Source organism: Carcharhinus amblyrhynchos, chromosome 6 (genome assembly GCF_965287045.1).
Source record: "Carcharhinus amblyrhynchos chromosome 6, sCarAmb.v2.hapA, whole genome shotgun sequence".
In the NCBI taxonomy this organism is placed as follows: Eukaryota; Metazoa; Chordata; class Chondrichthyes; order Carcharhiniformes; family Carcharhinidae; genus Carcharhinus; species Carcharhinus amblyrhynchos.
The window spans coordinates 83,244,441-83,264,236 of NC_137329.1; the positions used below are offsets into that span (position 1 = coordinate 83,244,441).

General features: G+C 42.9%; 1 protein-coding gene across 4 annotated transcripts in view; it reads left to right on the forward strand.

Annotated features, from left to right (window-relative positions):
- aass (aminoadipate-semialdehyde synthase) overlaps positions 1-19,796 on the forward strand; it is a 103,161-nt gene that overhangs the window by 66,918 nt on the left and 16,447 nt on the right. For all 4 annotated transcript variants that reach the window (XM_080190804.1, XM_080190803.1, XM_080190806.1 and 1 more), the window contains 2 exons: positions 2,395-2,562; positions 19,081-19,176. In XM_080190804.1, coding sequence (XP_080046930.1) covers positions 2,395-2,562; positions 19,081-19,176 — 264 coding nt within the window. The remainder of the gene's footprint in view (positions 1-2,394; positions 2,563-19,080; positions 19,177-19,796) is intronic.

Sequence of the window (19,796 nt, forward strand, 5' to 3'; positions counted from 1 at the left end):
CTGCCAGACTACAACCCTGGCACTGCCCAGTAAATACCCTAACATGCCCACTGAGCAGCGGGACCATATAGGACAGGGCCATATTGGCATGGGGTCTGATGGAGGTGGAGCCTGAAGAGGGAAGGGCCATGACAAGGAGCAGGAAAGGAGGCAACTCTGCACTGGAGGGGGTGATTGGGGTGGCAATCGGCCGGGAGTTGGGGGGGAGGATCGATGCCCGGGGCAGCAATTGGCTGGGGAGAGGGGGCAATATCTGGAGGGGTGTGGAGGAGTGACAAATTTTCTAGTACACTTTGTACATTATGTACTGGGAGATCGGGGCACCTGTGCAACCTTGAGCTCAGCAACCAGTTTCCTGGTGAGATTAGGCTCCGTGCCTCCCCTACTGACAAGAATCACATTGTGGCTCCTTTATTTTTAACCAAGCGCCATACGATTGTGATTGGGAGCTTGCCCAAAAAATGGGTGCGATTCTCTCCCATTTTCACACTCGTTTGGAATCTTGAACTTTTTTTTGGTAAGATTGTTGTCTTTGAAATAGTTGGGTACATGTTGTCCACTTACAGGAAAATTCTATTCAAAATGGAACAATTAGCCTCAATGAAAATAGACCATAAATTAAAATGATGGGGAGAGTTTGAGTATGATATACATCTCGAGTTAGGGAGTGGCATTATGTAATTTAACATTGTATGTGTGGGTTGCACCTATTGTTGAACATTGGCTAACAGTTTGCCTGCTCATGATCTGTAGTAACCTTGTGAATGATTTTTAAAACTCGCTTTAAACAAGCAAACAAATTAGGAGCAGAGTAGGCCATTCGCCATCTTGAGCCTACTTCGTCATTCAGTAAGATCTGGGCTGATTTGATTGTGGCCTCAACTCCACAGTGCTGTCTAGTACTGATAACTTTTGACTCCCTTGGTGGTCAAGAATCTATCAGCCTCTGCCCCAAAAATATTCATCAACCCTGCCTCCACTGCTCTCTGCAGAAGAGAGTACCAAATGTTCATGACCCTCAGAAACAGTAGTTCTTCTCATCTCCATCTTAAATGGGAGACCTTTTATTTTTAAACTGTGTCCCTGAATTGTAGTCTCTCCCAGGAGGGAAACATCCTTTCAGCAATCACCCTATCAAGTCCCTTCAATATCTTGCATGTTTCAATAAGATCACCTTTCATTTTTCTAAAGTCCAAATGGATACAGGCCCAGCCTGTCCAATCTTTCCCTATAAGATAATCTCCCCACCCCATGTATTAGTTGAGTGAACCACCTCTTATTTTCTGATTCTTTTTTGTTTGTTTGAAATGTCCAGCAAAATTATAAATGAAATCTGAAACTGTAACGCACAGCAACCCAAGAAATTCTTGGCCCTGTACTTTCATAGCAAAGAAATGGTGACCCACTGAATGTAATGTAAACAGGTAGGTGAATTTCGACTGGCTCTCTTCTGCTTTAGCGAAAAACTGCAGCAGGCGATGGTGCAGAGGGACCTCGGGGTCCTTGTGCATGAGTCGCAAAAACCCAGCCTGCAGGTGCAGCAGGTGGTCAGGAAGGCTAATGGGATGCTGGCCTTCATAGCGAGGGGGATTGAATATAAAAGTAGGGAGGTCTTGCTGCAGCTGTATAGGGCATTAGTGAGGCTGCAGCTGGAGTACTGTGTGCAGTTTTGGTCGCCGCACTTGCGCAAGGGTATTTTGGCCTTGGAGGGAGTGCAGAGGAGGTTTACTAGGCTGATACCAGAGTTGAGGGGCTTGAGCTATGGGGAGAGGCTGAATAAACTGGGCTTGTACTCGTTAGAGTTTAGAAGAATGAGGGGAGATCTCATTGAGACATATAAGATGATGAATGGGATGGATAGGATAGAGGTGGAGAGACTCTTCCCGCTCAGAAAAGACAGTAGGACTAGGGGGCACAGCCTCAAGATAAAGCGGGGGCAGTTTAGAACGGAGTTGAGGAGGAACTTCTTCACTCAAAGGATGGTGAATCTCTGGAATTCTCTGCCCATTGAAGTGGTGGAGGCTGCCTCGCTAAATATTTTTAAGACACGGTTTGATGGGTTTTTGATAAGCGAGGGGATTAAGGGTTATGGGGAGAGGGCGGGAATGTGGAACTGAGCCACGACAGATCAGCCATGATCTTATTGAATGGCGGGGCAGGCTCGAAGGGCTAGATGGCCTACTCCTGCTCCTATTTCTTATGTTCTTATGTAAAAAGACAAAGGGATTTTATGACCTCGTTCAGGTGAGATTGTGAAATCCTGTCAGTGGCCAACAGAGATTTCCGTTCTGCAGTAAAAGTTCGGTCAGAGTGTTCATGTGGAAATCCATATGTTTGTCAGTATAAACTTTGTACTTCTATGCTTTATGTTGTATCAATATGCTTACTCTGCAGGTTATTGATATCCCAGCTGGAGGTGCTGTTCTTGACAATGCCAGTCCGATGCTTTTCTTTCCAGGATTCAACCTGGAGGGTATACCAAATAGAGACAGCCTCAAATACGCCGCGTCATATGGGATCCAATCAGCTCGTACTCTGTTACGGGGCACCCTGAGGTACAAGGTAAGAATGGAAAAATTCAGATTGCTCTATTCAAATTCTTCAGGGTAGTGTCCTAGGCCCAACCATCTTTAACTGTTTGATCAATCACCTTCCCTCCATCGTAAGGTCAGAAGTCATGATTCTTGCCAATGACTGCACAATGTGCAGCATCATTCACGACTCCTCAGACACTGAAGTAGCCTATGTTCATGTGCAGCAAGACCTGAACATTATCCAGGTTTGGGCTGACACGTGGCAAGTAACATTTGCACCATACAATTGCCAGACAATGACCATTTCCAACCAGAGAGAATCTAACCATCTCTCTGTGACATTCAATAACATTGCCATTGTTGAATCCCCCAATACTAACATCTTGGGGGTTACCATTGACCAGAAACTGGACTAGCCATATTAATACTGTGGCTACAAGATCATGTCAAACTATAATTCTGTGGGGAGTAACTTCCTGACTCCCCAGAACCTCTCTACATCTACAAGGCACAAGTCAGAGTGTGATGGAATATTTTCCACTTGCCTGGATGAATGCAGCTCCAATAAAAACACAAGTAGCTCAACACCATCCAGGCCAGAGCAGCCTGCTTTTGATTGGCACCCCATCATCATAATAAACATTCAATCCCTCAACCACCTATGCGCAGTTGCAGCAATGTGTATCATCTATAAGATGCATGGCAGGAACTTACCGAGTCTCCTTCAACAGCACCTTTCAATCTATGACCTCTATCACCTAGAAAGACAAAGGCAGCAGAGGCATGGGAACACTACTACCTGCAAGTTCCCCTCAAGTCAAATTCCATCCTCACTTGGAAATATATTACTGTTCCTTCACTGTCGCTGGGTCAAGATCCTGGAACTCCCTCCCTTCCTGTGGGTATTCCTACAATTATTGTAACCACCATTCCTAATCTACCATTTTTTTTGTTTACTAATGATCCTTCATTAATAGAAAGTTAGTATATATGTTGTGAATATTTCATTTAAACTTTTGATACTGATCTGAATACACACTTCAACTTTTGTATAATTCTTCAGGTGCTTTTGAAAAATCTTGTCTTAGAATGAATTAGAAATTTTGTTTTATTTATGCAGTAACTTTTTAAATGAGTCTATAAGTAGCTATTTTTGGAGAGTAAACTTCATTCAAATTGATTAAGCACAAATTTTATGCACTGTTTTCTTTGAAGATGTCACTAGGCTGATGAGCTTACAAAATAAGATAGGAAAATGGGCTGCCAAGAACAGAAAAGGTAAAAGTGCCTTACTATAAAAGATATTCCTACAACACATGGCCTTCAGTTCAAAAAGGCAGCTCACTGCCACCTTCTCAAGGGTAATAAGGAATGTGCTATAAATGCTGGTCTAGCTAGCCACATCCAAATCCCACGAATTAATATTATGAAAAAATTCAAGCTGGAAGCTGGATTGTAATTCATCAAGAGAGAATGTGTGGAACAACAGGGACATATATAAGGATTAGTCGCTGGACAGCCGACTGTTCCTGAAGTAGATTAATGGGTAGCCAGTAAACATGGGAGACTGTTTAAATAGATTGCCAAAATTGGCCTGAATTGTATATAGTATTAGTTGCTTGACAAAACTGTACTGACCCCAGTGAATAGGATAGCCAGTCAAAATTTGAAGATGAAGAAAAATGAGAAATTGGAAAAGCCCTTTCAGCATATTAAATACAATTCTTATTAGCTCTTCCTAATTGACATCTAATTGTATTTTGAAGAACTTTAAATCAAGATGCCTCTCTTGGTAGATTATTACAAATATCCATTATCCTTTCAGTAATGACTTTTTCATGCTAACCTTCTAAATGTATTGCTTATTCAATCCTATTTGCATCCTCTGATACTACTTTCATGATTTATTTTGAAGTAATAAACTGTGACGAACTAGAAATCTTTCTGTATTTTGTTCTGAGATGAAGGTCAGAAACAAGGTGTAGGTGGAATTAGGACATTAGCAGTAAAGCGACAGTTTTTTTGTAGATCCTAATTAAATTATAGATGTCTGCGTCATCAACATGTACTTGTTAACAAAATGATGTACAAACGCCTACTCATCGGCATTCTCTGTAACAGTTTGCATCATTATATGCAGAGTAGTGAATATTATGGCATCATTGCATGAAACCCGGGCAAAGAATGTAAGTAATGAGAGCAGGAGTAGAATGATAGCTGTTCACAATGGGTTAACAGACCTTCCAATTAAGTCCTAATTTGATGTCAATTATTCAATAGAAGTCACTGATATCACAGAATCATAGAACCCTTTAGTGCAGAAAGGGGCCCTTCGGCCCATCGAGTCTCCACCAAACACAATCTGTATCCCTACATATTATACCCACTAATCCCTCTAACCTACGCATCCCTGGACACTAAGGGGCAATTTCTTAGCATGGCCAATCAACCTAACCCACACATCTTTGGACTGTGGGAGGAAACCAGAGTACCTGGAGGAAACGCACGCAGACACGAGGAGAATGTGCAAACTCCACACAGACAGTGACCCGAGCCGGGAATCGAACCCAGGACTCTGGAGCTGTGAAACAGCAGTGCTAACCACTGTGCTACTGTGCCGCCCATTACTGATGGCACTGGGTGTTGATGGAGAATTGTAAGTGGAGTTGGTTGAAAGAAATGAAGGTAGCTTATGAAAAAGTGGAACTCATGTCTCCTTTACTGAACTACAACCTAGAGGTTCAAACAGTAGCAGAGCTTCTACAACAGCCCACTTTCTGAACTATTCACCATATCACTTAATTTCTTAGGTGCCCAGAAATTTATAATTCTCAGTTTGAATATACTCTGAATGAAACAGTCTTCTGGGTTTGGCAATTCCAAATATTCACAACCCTTTGAGTGAAGATGTTCCTCCTCACCTCAGTCCTCAGGTCAAGTCCTGAGACTATTGCCCAGAGTTCTAGACTCTCTTTCCGGTTGAAACAGCCTCTTGGCATCTATCCTATCAAGACTTCTCAGAATGCGCTACATTTCACTGAGAATATCTGACATCCTTCTAAACTTCAGAGAATATAGGCCCATTCTGACTTCCTTACTCTTACACCCTCACTCATTAACTGGAACCATGTTGCATAGTTTGGACTATTTTCCTTCAAGATTTGAAAATGAATGGGTGATCTTATAGGCTTGTTCAAAATGATCAAAAGATTTGAGAAGGTAGATAGAGACACTATTATTCCTCTAACAGAGAGTCAACCAGACTTGAAACGTTAAGTCCATTCTCTCGCCACAGATGTTATCAGACATGCTGAGATTTTCCAGCATTTTCTGTTTCTGATTCCAGCAGCTGTAGTAATTTGCTTTGTCCTATTATTCCTTTTGAGGAAATCCAGGAGAGCATCACCAGACACTTAGAGCTGGGTCATTCAGGGATTATGTCAGAAAATATTTCTTCACACAAAGGGTCTGATTTTACCATTTTGATTCTGAGTGCTGGGTGGACTTGTAACTGGGAGTGCTTCAGATCTGACTTTTAGACTTGTTCTCTGGCGCCCCCATACACCCTTCTGAGAAAACAATGGCGATTCTGAATTGCGCTGCAGAAAGCTGTGGGTGGGGCTTATTGCACCCAAAATGCTGTAGCTCTGATCGATGCGTTCAACTGTGCATGCATGATTAAAAAAAAAGAACAATGCTTCCCTACCACATTGCTCCTGGGTTGGATAATGCCACCCCCGGCCCTCACAGACATTGTCCTGCCCCCATAACATAACCCTTATCCCCCACTCCCCACTATCCAGACCGATTGTGGGCCCCTGCCCCCTTCCCCCCTCCACCGATCATATACAAAGTGGCAGTGGACTCTTCTTCTCCCCCCCCACCACCCCCCCACCCCCCAACCACCACCACCACCACTCCAACCAGGGAGCCATCTGACCCGCCTCCCTCCTGGCCCCCACCAAAAAGCCATCTGACTCCTCCCCTCTACCAGGGAGCCATCTGACCCGCCTCCCTCCTGGCCCCCACCAAAAAGCCATCTGACTCCTCCCCTCTACCAGGGAGCCATCTGACCCGCCTCCCTCCTGGCCCCCACCAAAAAGCCATCTGACTCCTCCCCTCTACCAGAGAGCCATCTGACCTGCCTCTATCCACCCCTCACCACCAGCAGCACCAGCACCAGAGAGCCATCTGACTTTACCAAGTTTTTGCGCCCAGAAATGGGCACAGCTTGAAGGTAAAATCAAGCCCAAAGAGTAATGAAAATCTGGATGCTCTCAGGTAATGCTGCAAATATAAGCCAGGAAATGGCAGACTTGGTGAACAGTTAGACTTACTGAACAATCACTCTGTGTTGATCTTCAGAATAGATGTTCCAGGGAAACAAATAATGAATCAATGGCTAAATGTCACTAACATTAATATATAAGAGAAACCCAGATTTATCAAGTCGTTAAGCTAATACTTGTTATGGAGAGGTTGTTGGAATCTATAAATAAGGACAGAGTGACTGAGCACTTCCCTGATTTGAGAGAAGCAGCATAGATTTACAATTAGCATGTCAGGTATAATATGGTGGCAGCAGGAAGGTTATTTGCATTATTGTGGTCAACTCTGTTAAGTATCATCTGGAGTGGCTATGGAGCTCCACTCTGTCATGGCTAGCTCTACTGCATTCACTTCTGATAAAGACAGTGGCGTGAGAAGGCACAAGCTTCACTGGCCTCTGTTTTCTCTAGGTCCTCATCTTGGCCAGTTGAGCTTTTCCTTTCTGCTTACCAGCAGCAATGCCTTTTCAAACAGTCAGCCTCCAAAGTTTATTGTTCAATGGGTCCCAGCCAGATGGCCAAGTATGAAACAGGGCACAGATGTTTTCCTTGTTAGTAGGTTTATTCACAAAATGCAGCATTAGAGATCACTGCCCCCTAACTACCAGTACAATGTCCCAGCTGTTTCTCTTTAAATGTGTTATCAGTCCTTTAATTAAACAATGCCTGTCAACTGCGTTTCTTTAACAAGATAAGCAACCGTTCTTTTAACAGCCACAGCAACTGTCTCCCAGTTTTCAGTGTCAATGTCGTTTGACTTCATATCTCACTTGCAGGGATTCTCCAGCAAAGGAATAGGTATGCAGGAGGTCTTGACCCAGTGGTCAGTTCACTGTGCAGTCTTTGGGTACACAGCCCTCAACTGATGGATGTGGCTGAGCCAATGCAACACTAAGTCATTTGCGTAGTAATGAGTGTGTGCTGCTGTAATTAGCATGATGTGGAGATGCCGATGTTGGACTGGGTAAAACAGAAAGAAATCCAACAACACCACCTTAAAGTCCAACAAGTTTATTTCTTCTAATAGCTTCGAGTAAACTTGCTGGACTTTAAGCTGGTGTTATGTGATTTCTTTCGGAATTAGCATGCTCCAGAATTCTGAGTTGGTGACCCCATTCTGTCAAGAGGTGCCAAAGAAACATCGGGAGGTGAAAATTATTCAGCCTTTTCTCTTGGCTAGTATATATTTTCCAGGATTCACCACTCTAGAGATGTGTACTGAGGACAGAAGCTTGGCATACTCACTGTTTGATGTTCTTAGTCAGATTGCTGTTGTTCCACATTACTTGGATATAACAGCTGCAGCTTTTCGATGTGTGGACTGATTTCAACATCAAGTGACAAATTGCTGATAATTGTGGAGCCGAGATATGTGAAACTACTGCTCTTACATGGCAGTGTGGCAATATCAATTATAGAATCCTTACAATGCAGAAGGAGGCCATTCGGTCCATCAAGTCTGCCTTGACCACAATCTCACCCAGGTCCTATTCTGGTCACCGCATACATTTACCCCTGCTAATCCCCTGACACTAAGGTCAATTTAGCATGGCCAATCAACCTAACCCACACATCTTTGGGCTGGGGGAGGAAACCGGAGCATCCAGAGGAAACCCATGCAAACATAGAGAGAATATGCAGACTCCACACAGACAGTGACCCGAGACCATGGAGTTGTTTATTGCTGATGGACGTATTGCCTTTTTGTGTGTCAAAGAACTTCTGGTTACTCGAGCAGAGTTGTGACTAGCGGTCACAGGTCCTTGGTGCTGTGAGGCAGCAGTGCTAACCACCGTGCCACCCCTATTCATTTGTCTTCCTAATGCTGATGGTCAAACCAAATTCTTTTACAGTGCAAGTGTCTGTCCATTGTCACTGAAGGTGTCCCTCAATACAGAATGTTAGTGTGGCATTGTTAGTATCGAGCAACTTCTGATGAAGACTTAGACTTTAGGCTACACCTTTGGCTTGGATCTTAGGCAAGAAAGGCCGAACACTCTCTGTAGATGATTTGAACGAATTTGACAGGAGCAAGGAAAGAAGATGCCAAAGAATGTTGATATTTGCGGCATTTCTCTTACAACTACCAGACTGAGAAGATCATGATAGATCTTCCAGTTCTGAAAACACAGTGGGATGTAGGGTAGATGTATTCAGCCAGGATCTGCAGTGCTCATCAGGAAGGTGCCTGGAAATCTGTTCCGGTCACTGTAGTCACCCTTGTTTTTGTACAGGGTTACAATCTCTGCATCATGCAGTTCCTGGTGCAGTATCCAGCAGAGACAGCGAAGTTGTCTTCTTAGAATACATGTTTCAGCATCTCCCCAACTGTTTGACATCCCTACCTTTGTTTTCCATGGTGTTGTTTATTGCTGATGGACGTGTTGCCCTTTTGTGTGTCAAAGGGCTTCTGGTTATTTAGGCAGAGTTGTGACTCGTGGTCATTGGCACACTGCCTCGCTGACTGTTGGACTTTAAGCTGCATGCAGAGTTTTGTCATACAGATTTCACTTGTAGTTAATCAAAGCACATTGCTTGGCTATAATGACAGGTTCCGTCTCAGTGGTTTAGCTTCAGACTGGTCAAGCATCATGTAGATGGTTTATTGAAGTAGGTTCCATTTCATATCTGCTGTCTGTTCGAATGTTGGAGAGCATATTTTCAGTTGAGTTGGTTGTTATCTCGGTTGGCTGGATGTCTGATAGTGATACAAGGACAATGTTTCTGCTTTGAATGAACAAACTTCAAGGGTTGCATTCTCACTCTAGTGCACTCCAGGAAGTGACCTGTATCACAGCCAGTGTTATGGTAGCTGCACGTGCTGAGATTCACATTTGGTGATGATCGTACCTAACTGGTGCCCTGATCTTTGATGTCTCCAGGATGTCTTGTGGAAAAGAAAGTGTTAGTTACACAAAGATCATGGCAGCAGCAAAGCTCAAACAGTCTCTGTCCATTCTTATTTACTCTTCCCAGGCCATAATATCTGAGGCAGGAGGGCCATGCCTTATTTTCTGTGCCACTAGTCTCTGCAGATGGCAGTGTCAAGTTCCTTATAGAACTGGTTCTTCAGCTCTGTAGTGGAGCATAACATTGAAGTGTGGATAATCATGGGGTTACCTGGCCTAGTTTGAGTTGAAAGGCAGATGACGAGCCATAATCTGAACCATTTATTGGGAAAGGGAGGTTCTGTCGTAAAGAATAGTGAATTCCTTGTAGCAAAGCTGACACCTGTTCATCTGTTTCTTCTAAATTCTTCCCTTGTCAGATGAACATGTAATGTTTTACTTTCAATGATCCGGTCTTGGCAAGTCCAGTCCCTTAAGGGAAATGATCTCACTGTTCAAATTCTGTCGATCATAGCTGTTTTGCATCTGTTATTGACCAGCTGCAAGATGTCTTGTCAGTCTTGTGCACAGTCCTGATGTTTTTAGGGAAGGCAGTGGTATTGTGGGGACCCAGGTTCAAATCTCACAATGGCAGATGGTGAAATTTGAATTCAATAAAACCTGGAATTAAAAGTTAATTGATAATCATGAAATCTTGTCGATTGTTGTAAAATCTCATCTGATTCACTAATATTCTTCAGGCAGGAAGTATGTCATCCTTAGCTGGTCTGGCCTACTACATGTAACTTCAGATCCACAGCAATGTGGTTGACTCTGAAATGTCCTCAGGGATCAGCAAAAATGCTTGCACACCAAGCGATGTCCATATCCTATGATGAAGAATGAAAAAACTCCAATTTGCCCATTGACAATTTGGAATTTTCTCTTTGTTTGTTCGCATGGTGTGGTGGAGACTCAAAGCTCGAAGCAGCCAATGGGCTATGGCGGGTCAGCACCTTACTGGTTGAGGGTAGCCCAACTTGAGGTGGGTGTGGCTGACTAGTGGGATATGATAATCCCTCCCACTGTTGGAGATATCCAGTAGCACTGGTTCTCTATACCAATCAAGTTGGGCTTATCACTCACAACTGCTGTCTTCTGTGTTGTGTTTGTGCCCTTCAGTGAATTGGAGTGTCCCTTCTAGGGCACGAGTCAAGTCCAGGAAAAGATTTTGTAGAGACCCGGGCTTACCTAATGTCTTAGTCTCCCCCTCAGCCTCTCTACTTGAGCCCAAAGGAGCACAAAGCATTTTGTTTGCTACCAGCTTGGTTGCAGGCAGAGGTGGATTTACAGTGCAGGCAGAGGTGGATTTGCAGTTGGTGGGCCCTGTGCTCAGTTTCATTTTGGGGCCTGCAGCCCTATCCTGGGATCTTAAAGCCAAAGCCCACTCCTCAGGAACTTTCTTTGCCCCGCATCCCTTGCACGCAAACCCATCCCTCTTCTCCTACCCCTCAGAAACTTTTTCCCCCCTCCTCCTTTGCACACACTCTCTCCTTCCTTCCTTCATTCCCCCACCCACACTCTTCCTCCCCATCCCCCATCAGTGATGTAATGGAAAATTTTAATGTGCAGAGAATGTGTTTGTCATGTAATTTCTCTATATTCTGCCAATTTGTTTTGTTGTATTAATCACTTTTGTTCACAAACGTCTAAGTGCAAAATATTAGTGTTGGTGACTTTTTATATTGAATTATGAATCATTAGTCTTAAGCAGAGCTAGAAATTTACTATACAAGTTTAATTACATTATTCGAATCTATTAAACACATGCATTGTAGAGTTTTAATCACAAGACATGGAACAAAAGCAGGGAGATAGAGTTAAGATATAGATCAGAATAATGGCATAATAAGCTCAAAGGTGGAATGACCTATTCTTGGTCCTGCCTTCCTATCTAGATATCAATGAACGAGGCTTGGCAAATGTCTGCAAACATTCCTGTGTGAAGCTCTTTCTCCTGTTAATTCAAACTAGTCCAGATCTCCAAGAATTATTAGTCACCTAAGTTATTAGTTTGCATAGTACCTCCCCCTTTTTCTATAGCATTCAAAGTTAAATGTTGTCAGTTCTAGCAACCTAATCGACCTGCAGTGCCTCAAACCAAGCAAAGACCATTCTTGTGTTTGCATTTAAGAAGCCAATATCTAAAGCATCTGTTCTGCTCTCTGTATCATCCTCAGCGGTAAAAAATCAAAACGTAATGTATTTACATTTTAGCTATATCCTGCCTTGCCACCAGGCTACATCTTTCAAAGAACTTTTTTTGGCAATTTATAGAACTTGTAAAGCTTTATCTTGGGAATGCAACCTGAACAGTTGTTCTTTCCAATGCATTTTTGGCATTCAATTATGATGAGGAAATGTCAGCATTGGACTGGAGTGGGCATAGTAAGAAGTCTCACAACACCAGGTTAAAGTCCAGTAGGTTTATTTGGACTTTCGGAGTGCTGCTTCTTCATCAGGTGAGCCACTCACCTGATGAAGGAGCAGTGCTCCGAAAGCTTGTGATATCAAATAAACCTGTTGAACTTTAACCTGGTATTGTGAGACTTCTTACGGCATTCAATTATGGCATTAGTTAACATCAGCCATATCTGACACCTATACATGCAATCTAAAATTGTTTTATACTTTGTGAAATATTTGTTTTTGATGCTGCTTTCCCAATTTATCTTCATTAAGTTTCAGCTTAGCAAATACACTCTTATTTATGAAAATGACATAACAAGATTTTCTGATGATATATGTAAATATCTTTATTTTTCTTCTCTATAACTTATTTCCATCAATCAACAATCCCCAGTCTCCATCTTGGAACCTCTTGTTATACCTGAAAATTGAACCCATTCTTACAGCAGGTAGCAGCTTGTCTGCAGCAATAATTTATTCAACCAAATAAAATATGAAGATACAATGATTATTCATATGAATTGAGAGGTTGTCCCACCAGAAACAATGACAGGAATAGAATCTATCATCTGTATCGTATCTGAACTAAAAAGAATATAGACATGGGAAATAAGGAACCACGGATAGTTCTTTCTAAGATCTGTGCAATAACAATGATAGGCCATGTAACCGCCTGTGCTACAAAATTCTGCCATTCCCACATGGAAGTGGATATCGTCTCAGGAATAACAAAGAATAAAGAAAAGAATAGCCCAGGAAGAGGCCCTACAGCCCTCCAAGCCTGCACCGATCATGATGCCCTAACTAAACTAAAATAAAATCCTTAATCATGACTGATGAAATCCATTACTTCCTAAATTGTTTGGTAAGGAAGAAATTGTTACTTGCACCTTCAACAAATTATCAAATAAGATAACACTCCCTAATTTCTGACTGAATATCATTGTTTCATAATATATATAGCTTGTGGTTGTGCATCAAATAGAATAAATGAAGTGACTGACAAAACTTTTGGGGTTTGAAGAAACTTCTGTATTCTTAGAGAATTTGTCTTTACCTGGCACAAGTCTTGACCTTATAAAATATTTATTAGGTTGAGAAGCCTAAAGAGATTGTGACTGATCTTATTGAATGGCAGGGCAGGCTCGAAGGGCTAGATGGCCTACTCCTGCTCCTATTTCTTATGTTCTTATTGCCTTGGTTCACAGTTGTTTGTTATAATACAAAAGAAGAAAAGCAGAATAGATTGTTCTTTCTGAGGGAATGCAGGCTTAAAATACATTGACGCAGACACACACACTCTTACATTTGCCCCCCCCACCACCCGCCCCCCCAACCACATACACTCACTCTTTTTCACTCCCACGCACTGACACACTCTCTCACTCTCACGTGCACATAGTCAGTCTCTCACACCCAACACACACACGCGCGCGCACACACACAGACACACACACTCTCACTGACACACATACAAACCTGTTCACTCTGTCACTCCCAAGCACAAACACTCACCCTCTTATTCCAACACATGTACATGCACACACACACTCATTCTCTCACTCCCAAGCGCACGCGCGCACACACACAGACACACGCACACACTCACTCTCACATAAACATATACTCACTCACTCTCACTCACACGCACTCATTCACTCACATATACATACACACTCACTCTCTCACTCCCATGCACATACAGATAACAGTCAGCCTTTACCTCCCCAACCTCGGCTCTGCTCCCCAACATCTTACTCACTTGTCCTGGGCCTCACAGCTAGCCTATCCTCCCTGGCTCCAGTTGGAGATGCCAGAGCAGCATTTTAGTGGAATTAGGAAACTGGCACGGGGGAGGGGGGGATAGAGGGGGTGAAGGGATGATTGGGGAAGAAGTGAGGCGAGTAATTGAGGGAAGGGTGATGGGGTTGATGAAATAGAGGGGATTAAGCAGCTCTGATTCTGGTTCATGCTACCAGGGTTTATAGATGCACCCCTCCAATTCCAACCCTCCCCTTGTGGCAGTCGCTCCTGCTTACACTTTCCAATATTTGGACACTCGAATGCTGAGTGCTAACTGTGTTAGAACTACAGTTCCTATCAACCACTGCAGATTTGGTTTCCCCCCCCCCGCTTGATTCCATTCTGATGCTTCTGTCTGAACAGACATATTCAGCATGGCTAATGTAGTTCTGAATGGATGAATGTCTCCAGGTGTTAAGGACCAGATCACTCCAGGGTGTTTTATGAAGTTAGCCTAGAGCCAAACTTTTACATTTGGTTTTGGCATTGGGGTGAGCATAAGACATTTCACTCCAGCAATGACTCAAGTGACCCACCAGGCAGCTTTTAACAAAACAAACTTTATTTAAGAACACAGAATTTACCAATTAAAATGCATAAACCTGAAAAAGTATAATTCTTAACAGCTAACTACCTCTATTGTTCCAATTCAGCAGTATCCCCCATGAAGCCCTTCTTTAGAACCAGTTAACACAGAAACCAAGAATGCTTTTGTAGATACTAGATTTCCAGCCTTTTGACACTTCTGGACAGTGATCCAAATAGATACCTGTGTTCTAATTCTCACTCAGCAACTTCCATAGAAAGCTCCACCTCCCAAACAGTAGAGTCTCAGAGGAAAAGGCTTATTTCTTAGCAGATCCCAGTCTTCACTTCAAACAGAGATATAGATCACTATGGAGAGGATGCTTAGGGATAGGATGTATGAGCACTTAGAGCGTTGCAATCTGATTAAGGATACGCAGCATGGCTTCGTAAAGGGGAAGTCTTGCCTGCCGAATCTGGTAGAATTTTTTGAAGAGGTGACAGAAACGGTCGACGAAGGACGAGCCGTTGATGTCGTCTATATGGATTTCAGTAAGGCGTTTGACAAAGTCCCTCATGGTAGGTTGGTAGAAAAGATTAAGGCTCATGGGATACATGGCCAGTTATCTAAATGGGTAGAGAACTGGCTTGCAAAGAGGAGACAGAGAGTAGTAGTGGAAGGGTCCTTTTCTAGCTGGAGGTCTGTCACTAGTGGTGTGCCGCAGGGCTCAGTACTGGGACCTCTTCTCTTTGCAGTGTATATAAATGACTTGGAAGAGGGAGTAAGTGGTGTGATCAGCAAATTTGCTGATCACACCAAGATGGCTGGATTGGCAGGCAGTGAGGAGCAGTGTCTGGCAATGCAACGGGATATTGATAGACTGGTATATTGGGCAGATACATGACAAATGGAGGTTAATCCGGATAAATGTGAGGTGATGCATTTTGGCCGGAATAATGTAGGGGGGAGTTATATGATAAAGGGTAAGCTCATAAGGAGTATAGAATCGCAGCGAGACCTGGGGGTGCAAGTGCACAAGTCTTTGAAGGTGGCAGTACAAGTGGAGAAGGTTGTGAAGAAAGCCTATGGTATGTTAGCATTTATAGGAAGGGGTATAGAATATAAGAGCTGGAGTCTAATGTTGCAGTTGTATAGAACGTTGGTTAGGCCGCATTTAGAGTACTGTGTCCAGTTCTGGTCGCCTTACTACCGAAAGGACGTGGAGACTCTGGAGAGAGTGCAGAGGAGGTTTACCAGGATGTTGCCTGGTATGGAAGGACTGGGTTATGAGGAAAGATTGAAGAAATTGGGGCTCTTTTCCCTTGAAAGACGGCGACTGAGGGGGCATCTAATTGAGGTATATTAGATTATGAAGGGTATAGATAGAGTAAACAGAGGTAAGCTATTTCCTATGATAGAGACACACAGGACAAGGGGCCATGGGCTTAAGGTGAAGGGGGAGAGGTATAACACAGATATTAGAGGGAGGTTTTTCACACAGAGGGTAGTGGGGGTATGGAATGCTCTGCCAAGTAAGGTGGTGGAGGCAAGCACGCTAGAGTTGTTTAAGAGTAACTTAGACAGGCACATGAGTGGGTTGGAGATGGGTGGATATAGGAGATTGTTTTAAATAAGGTTCATTAGCATTGGGGTGTCCCTGGTAATATAAAAGGATGTGGTATGATAATAATGTTTTTCTCTTTTAATTCACAGGTTTTAAGTCGGTCCGCCTTGTTGTCCAACGAGGGGCATACACACAATGGGCTGTACTTGGGCTGCTCTTGAATGTTCGAGTTTGGCCTAGTGCTTCATGTCGTTAGTGTGTGCTTAAACTGGACCAGATGCTGGGCAAGATGACAGCTCAGCGACTATCACTGATTGCTGTGCAGACACATGGATTTGGGCCAGTGTCTGTGGGAGTTTGCGCATTCTCCCCGTGCTTGCGTGGGTTTTCTCCGGTTTCCTCCCACACCCCAAAGATGTGCTATTAGGCTGATTGGCAGTAATAAATTGTCCCTAAATTAGTTTCCCTCAATGTGGATTGCCATAAACAATAGATAAGGGTCATGGGTGGAGGGGGGAACTGGTAGTGTTAAAATGGCGGCGCGGGCTCATTGGGCCGAAGGGCCTGTTTCCCGGGCTGTTTTTGTTCTTTGTTCTTAGATACAGTGAAAGTGATCTCTCTATAAAGATCCAAAAAAAAACCAGACTGCCTTGAGTTCTCTGTGAAAGTTTAGCTGTTAACCAAATCAAGCCCCACTCTGAAATATCCCAGGGGAAAACGCAAAACAACTGAACCTTGCATTAATTCAGATCAAAACAAACATTGCATCAGTTGAAATCAATTATGTTGCTGCAGTAATAATGCAGTGCTTCTGGATCTAGACAGAATGGCTCGGATAATAAAAACAAACTGCTACAACACATTCTGCACAAAAAATAGATGCCTCTCTTAAAGGCACTGTGTTGTCACACAGTGCCTGCGCAGAACCAAGAACCCAGAACTGCAGTGAGCAGATCAGTTACATCTCTCTTTCTAATCTGTGCTTGACTGAGAATGATGATTGATTTTCATTTGTGAGCAGGTTTGCAATGTATATCTGTACCTGATTTGCTGTGGGAGACATCATTCAAAGAGCCTGCATTTGGGGTCGCCTGCTAGAGTATGATGTGTTTAATTGTAAATCCTCCCCTGCTTACAGAAATTGCTGGAAAGATGACATATTTAGACATCAGTCCACCTTTAGTTGTACTACGGAGTTTTGTCATGGTTTACACCCTTAACCTTCAACCTTCAAGAGGTATCCACAAGGCAGTGAAGCTTTTCACTGCTAAGAATTTGGTTAATAATGCCAGTGTGTGCCCACATGACAGGGAGCCTTAAAACTGCATGCCTGGGAGCCAAACTCTCCTCTAAATTCCTTTGAAGCTTTAGCCTGGGGCTGAGAGTTTCCATGTATCATGACAAGGAGGCAGCGCTGAGGTCTGAGGAGAGGCTGTATACTGGCTGGGAGAGACTTACACATTGGCTTTGTTGTTTCACATTGCGGTTTGCCAGCAGTGTAGACTGAAACTGAGAAGCAAAACAGCACACAAAAGCAGAAAGCACACTAACTCATTTTATCCACACACTAAATACATCACAGGTCAGGTTTAATAAGTCTACAGGTGGAATTTTCCCATCCCGCCCGCCATGGGAGTCATATTGGGCAGGACACGGACCATGCAAAGGTCCATTGGCCTCAGCCGGATTTTTCGGCTTCCCCCCCAAAGCACAGAAAGTACCTATAATCATTTATTTATATATTTATTTGTGTCACAAGTGGACTTACTTCAACACTGCAATGAAGCTACTGTGAAAATTCCCTAGTTACCACACTCCGGTGACTGTTCGGCTACATTGAGAGAGAATTTAGCATGGCCAATGTAACTAATCAGCACGTCCTTCAGATTGCGGGAGGAAACCAGAGCACCCAGAGGAAACACGGGGAGAACGTACAAACTCCACACAGACAGTGACACAAACTGGGAACTGAACTTGGATTCCTGCCATTGTGAAGCAGCAGTGCTAACCACTGTGCCACCGTGTTGATCAGTGCTGGATATAATCAAGAATGTAGTGATTTAATCTTACGATATCATTTTGACTTTCTCTTCTCTTTAATTTGTCCATGCAGTGGTGTACTTCACTCTAAAATCATCCATGATCTCTGCGATCCTCCAATTTTGACTCCTTGCATTGGCAGCTGTGCCTTCAGTTGCATGGGCTCTAACTTCTGGAATTCCCATCCTAAATCCCTCTTTGTTTCCTCCTTTATGGAAAACCCCAAAAGCTCCCTCTTTGACCAAGTTTTTGGTTACTACTTCCTTATGTGAATCAGTGTGAAACTTTCTCTGATAATGTCCCCCGATGCTGCCTCAGGTTTTTTTTAACTATGTTAACCGTGCTTTATGAACACAAGTTGTTGTTATTGGCTTTCCTCCTATTCTGGATATCTTCACTATTACTGAACCATCTGTCATGTTTTACTTTTTTTTACAGAGCTGAAGTATCTGATTTACTAATGCTGATTGTTAATTTAGAAATCTGGTTCTTGTCTTTGTGTTTCACAAAAAAATTATTCTGCAGTTTCACCTTTTGTTCTTTGCATTTACTCTTTCTCCCAGACACAGTTGGAGGGCTTATGTGTCACCTTATAGCCATGACTTGTAATAGGCCTATTTTCCTTTAGATTATTTCTTGTTACCTGTTTAATATCAGCATCTGTTTTCTATGCCAGATCCATATGTGCAATAACCCAGTGCCTCTTGCATGAGTGGATCCCCCAGGAAGATTACAGAGGATTTAGGGAATTGGCTTTCATGCTCCGCAAAAGAAAGATTTAACTATTTTCATCTTCTAAGCCAACAAGTTGATTCATTAAATATTCACCCAACAGCCGCCCACCATCCCAGAGGGAAACAATGTCAAGCATCTTAAATGAGATTGACCCTGGATGAGGTTTAATCTGCTGACAATTTTTGTAATTTGTAGTGCGGCCCGGAATGAAACATCTGACTACAAATTGACATTGTCCTTTGTCCTCTTTCAGGGATATGCAAATACGGTGAAAGGATTTCACAAACTGGGATTGATCAATCCTGACCCAAGCCATCTGCTCAGTCCTGAAGCTCCTCCGATCACCTGGGTATGTCCCTTTATTTCATAGCTTTTTGCGCGGGATGTTTCTGCAGGATTATTCTGAGGGTTTTGGATACTCAGATGTGTCGTAATGATGCGTGCAAAAATGCAGAATGCAGTCTTTAATCCTATTTCTGAATTAAACCACTCTATTACTAACAACATCTGGGCCAATCTTTGAGCCATTTTGTAATTCATTTTAATCATTTTTCTCCAGATGTTCTGATATGTAGCTTTTTCAGAATTACTGAAACTATTTTGATATCACTGCTCCATTTTATCTATTTTTGACAGTAAAAGTATTATTGGATATTTTATTTGGTTGGCATTTATCTTTCTCTTTTGTGTCTGTTCATGACATTCATCCTTCTTAACTGGAAAAACAGTTGTATTGGGTTTCATAGAACCGTACAGCGCAGAAAAGGTCCTTTGGCTCATCAAGCCTGCACCGACAATAATTACTGCTAAAGTTGCTCCAATCCCATTTTCCAGCATTTGTCCCATATCCTTAAGCTGTTTCAAATGCACGTCCAAATACTTATTAAAGATTGTAAGGTTTCTGGACTCTGCTACCTTCTTAGGCAGTGCATTCCAGATTCCCACCACCCTCTGAGTGGTTCCTTTTCT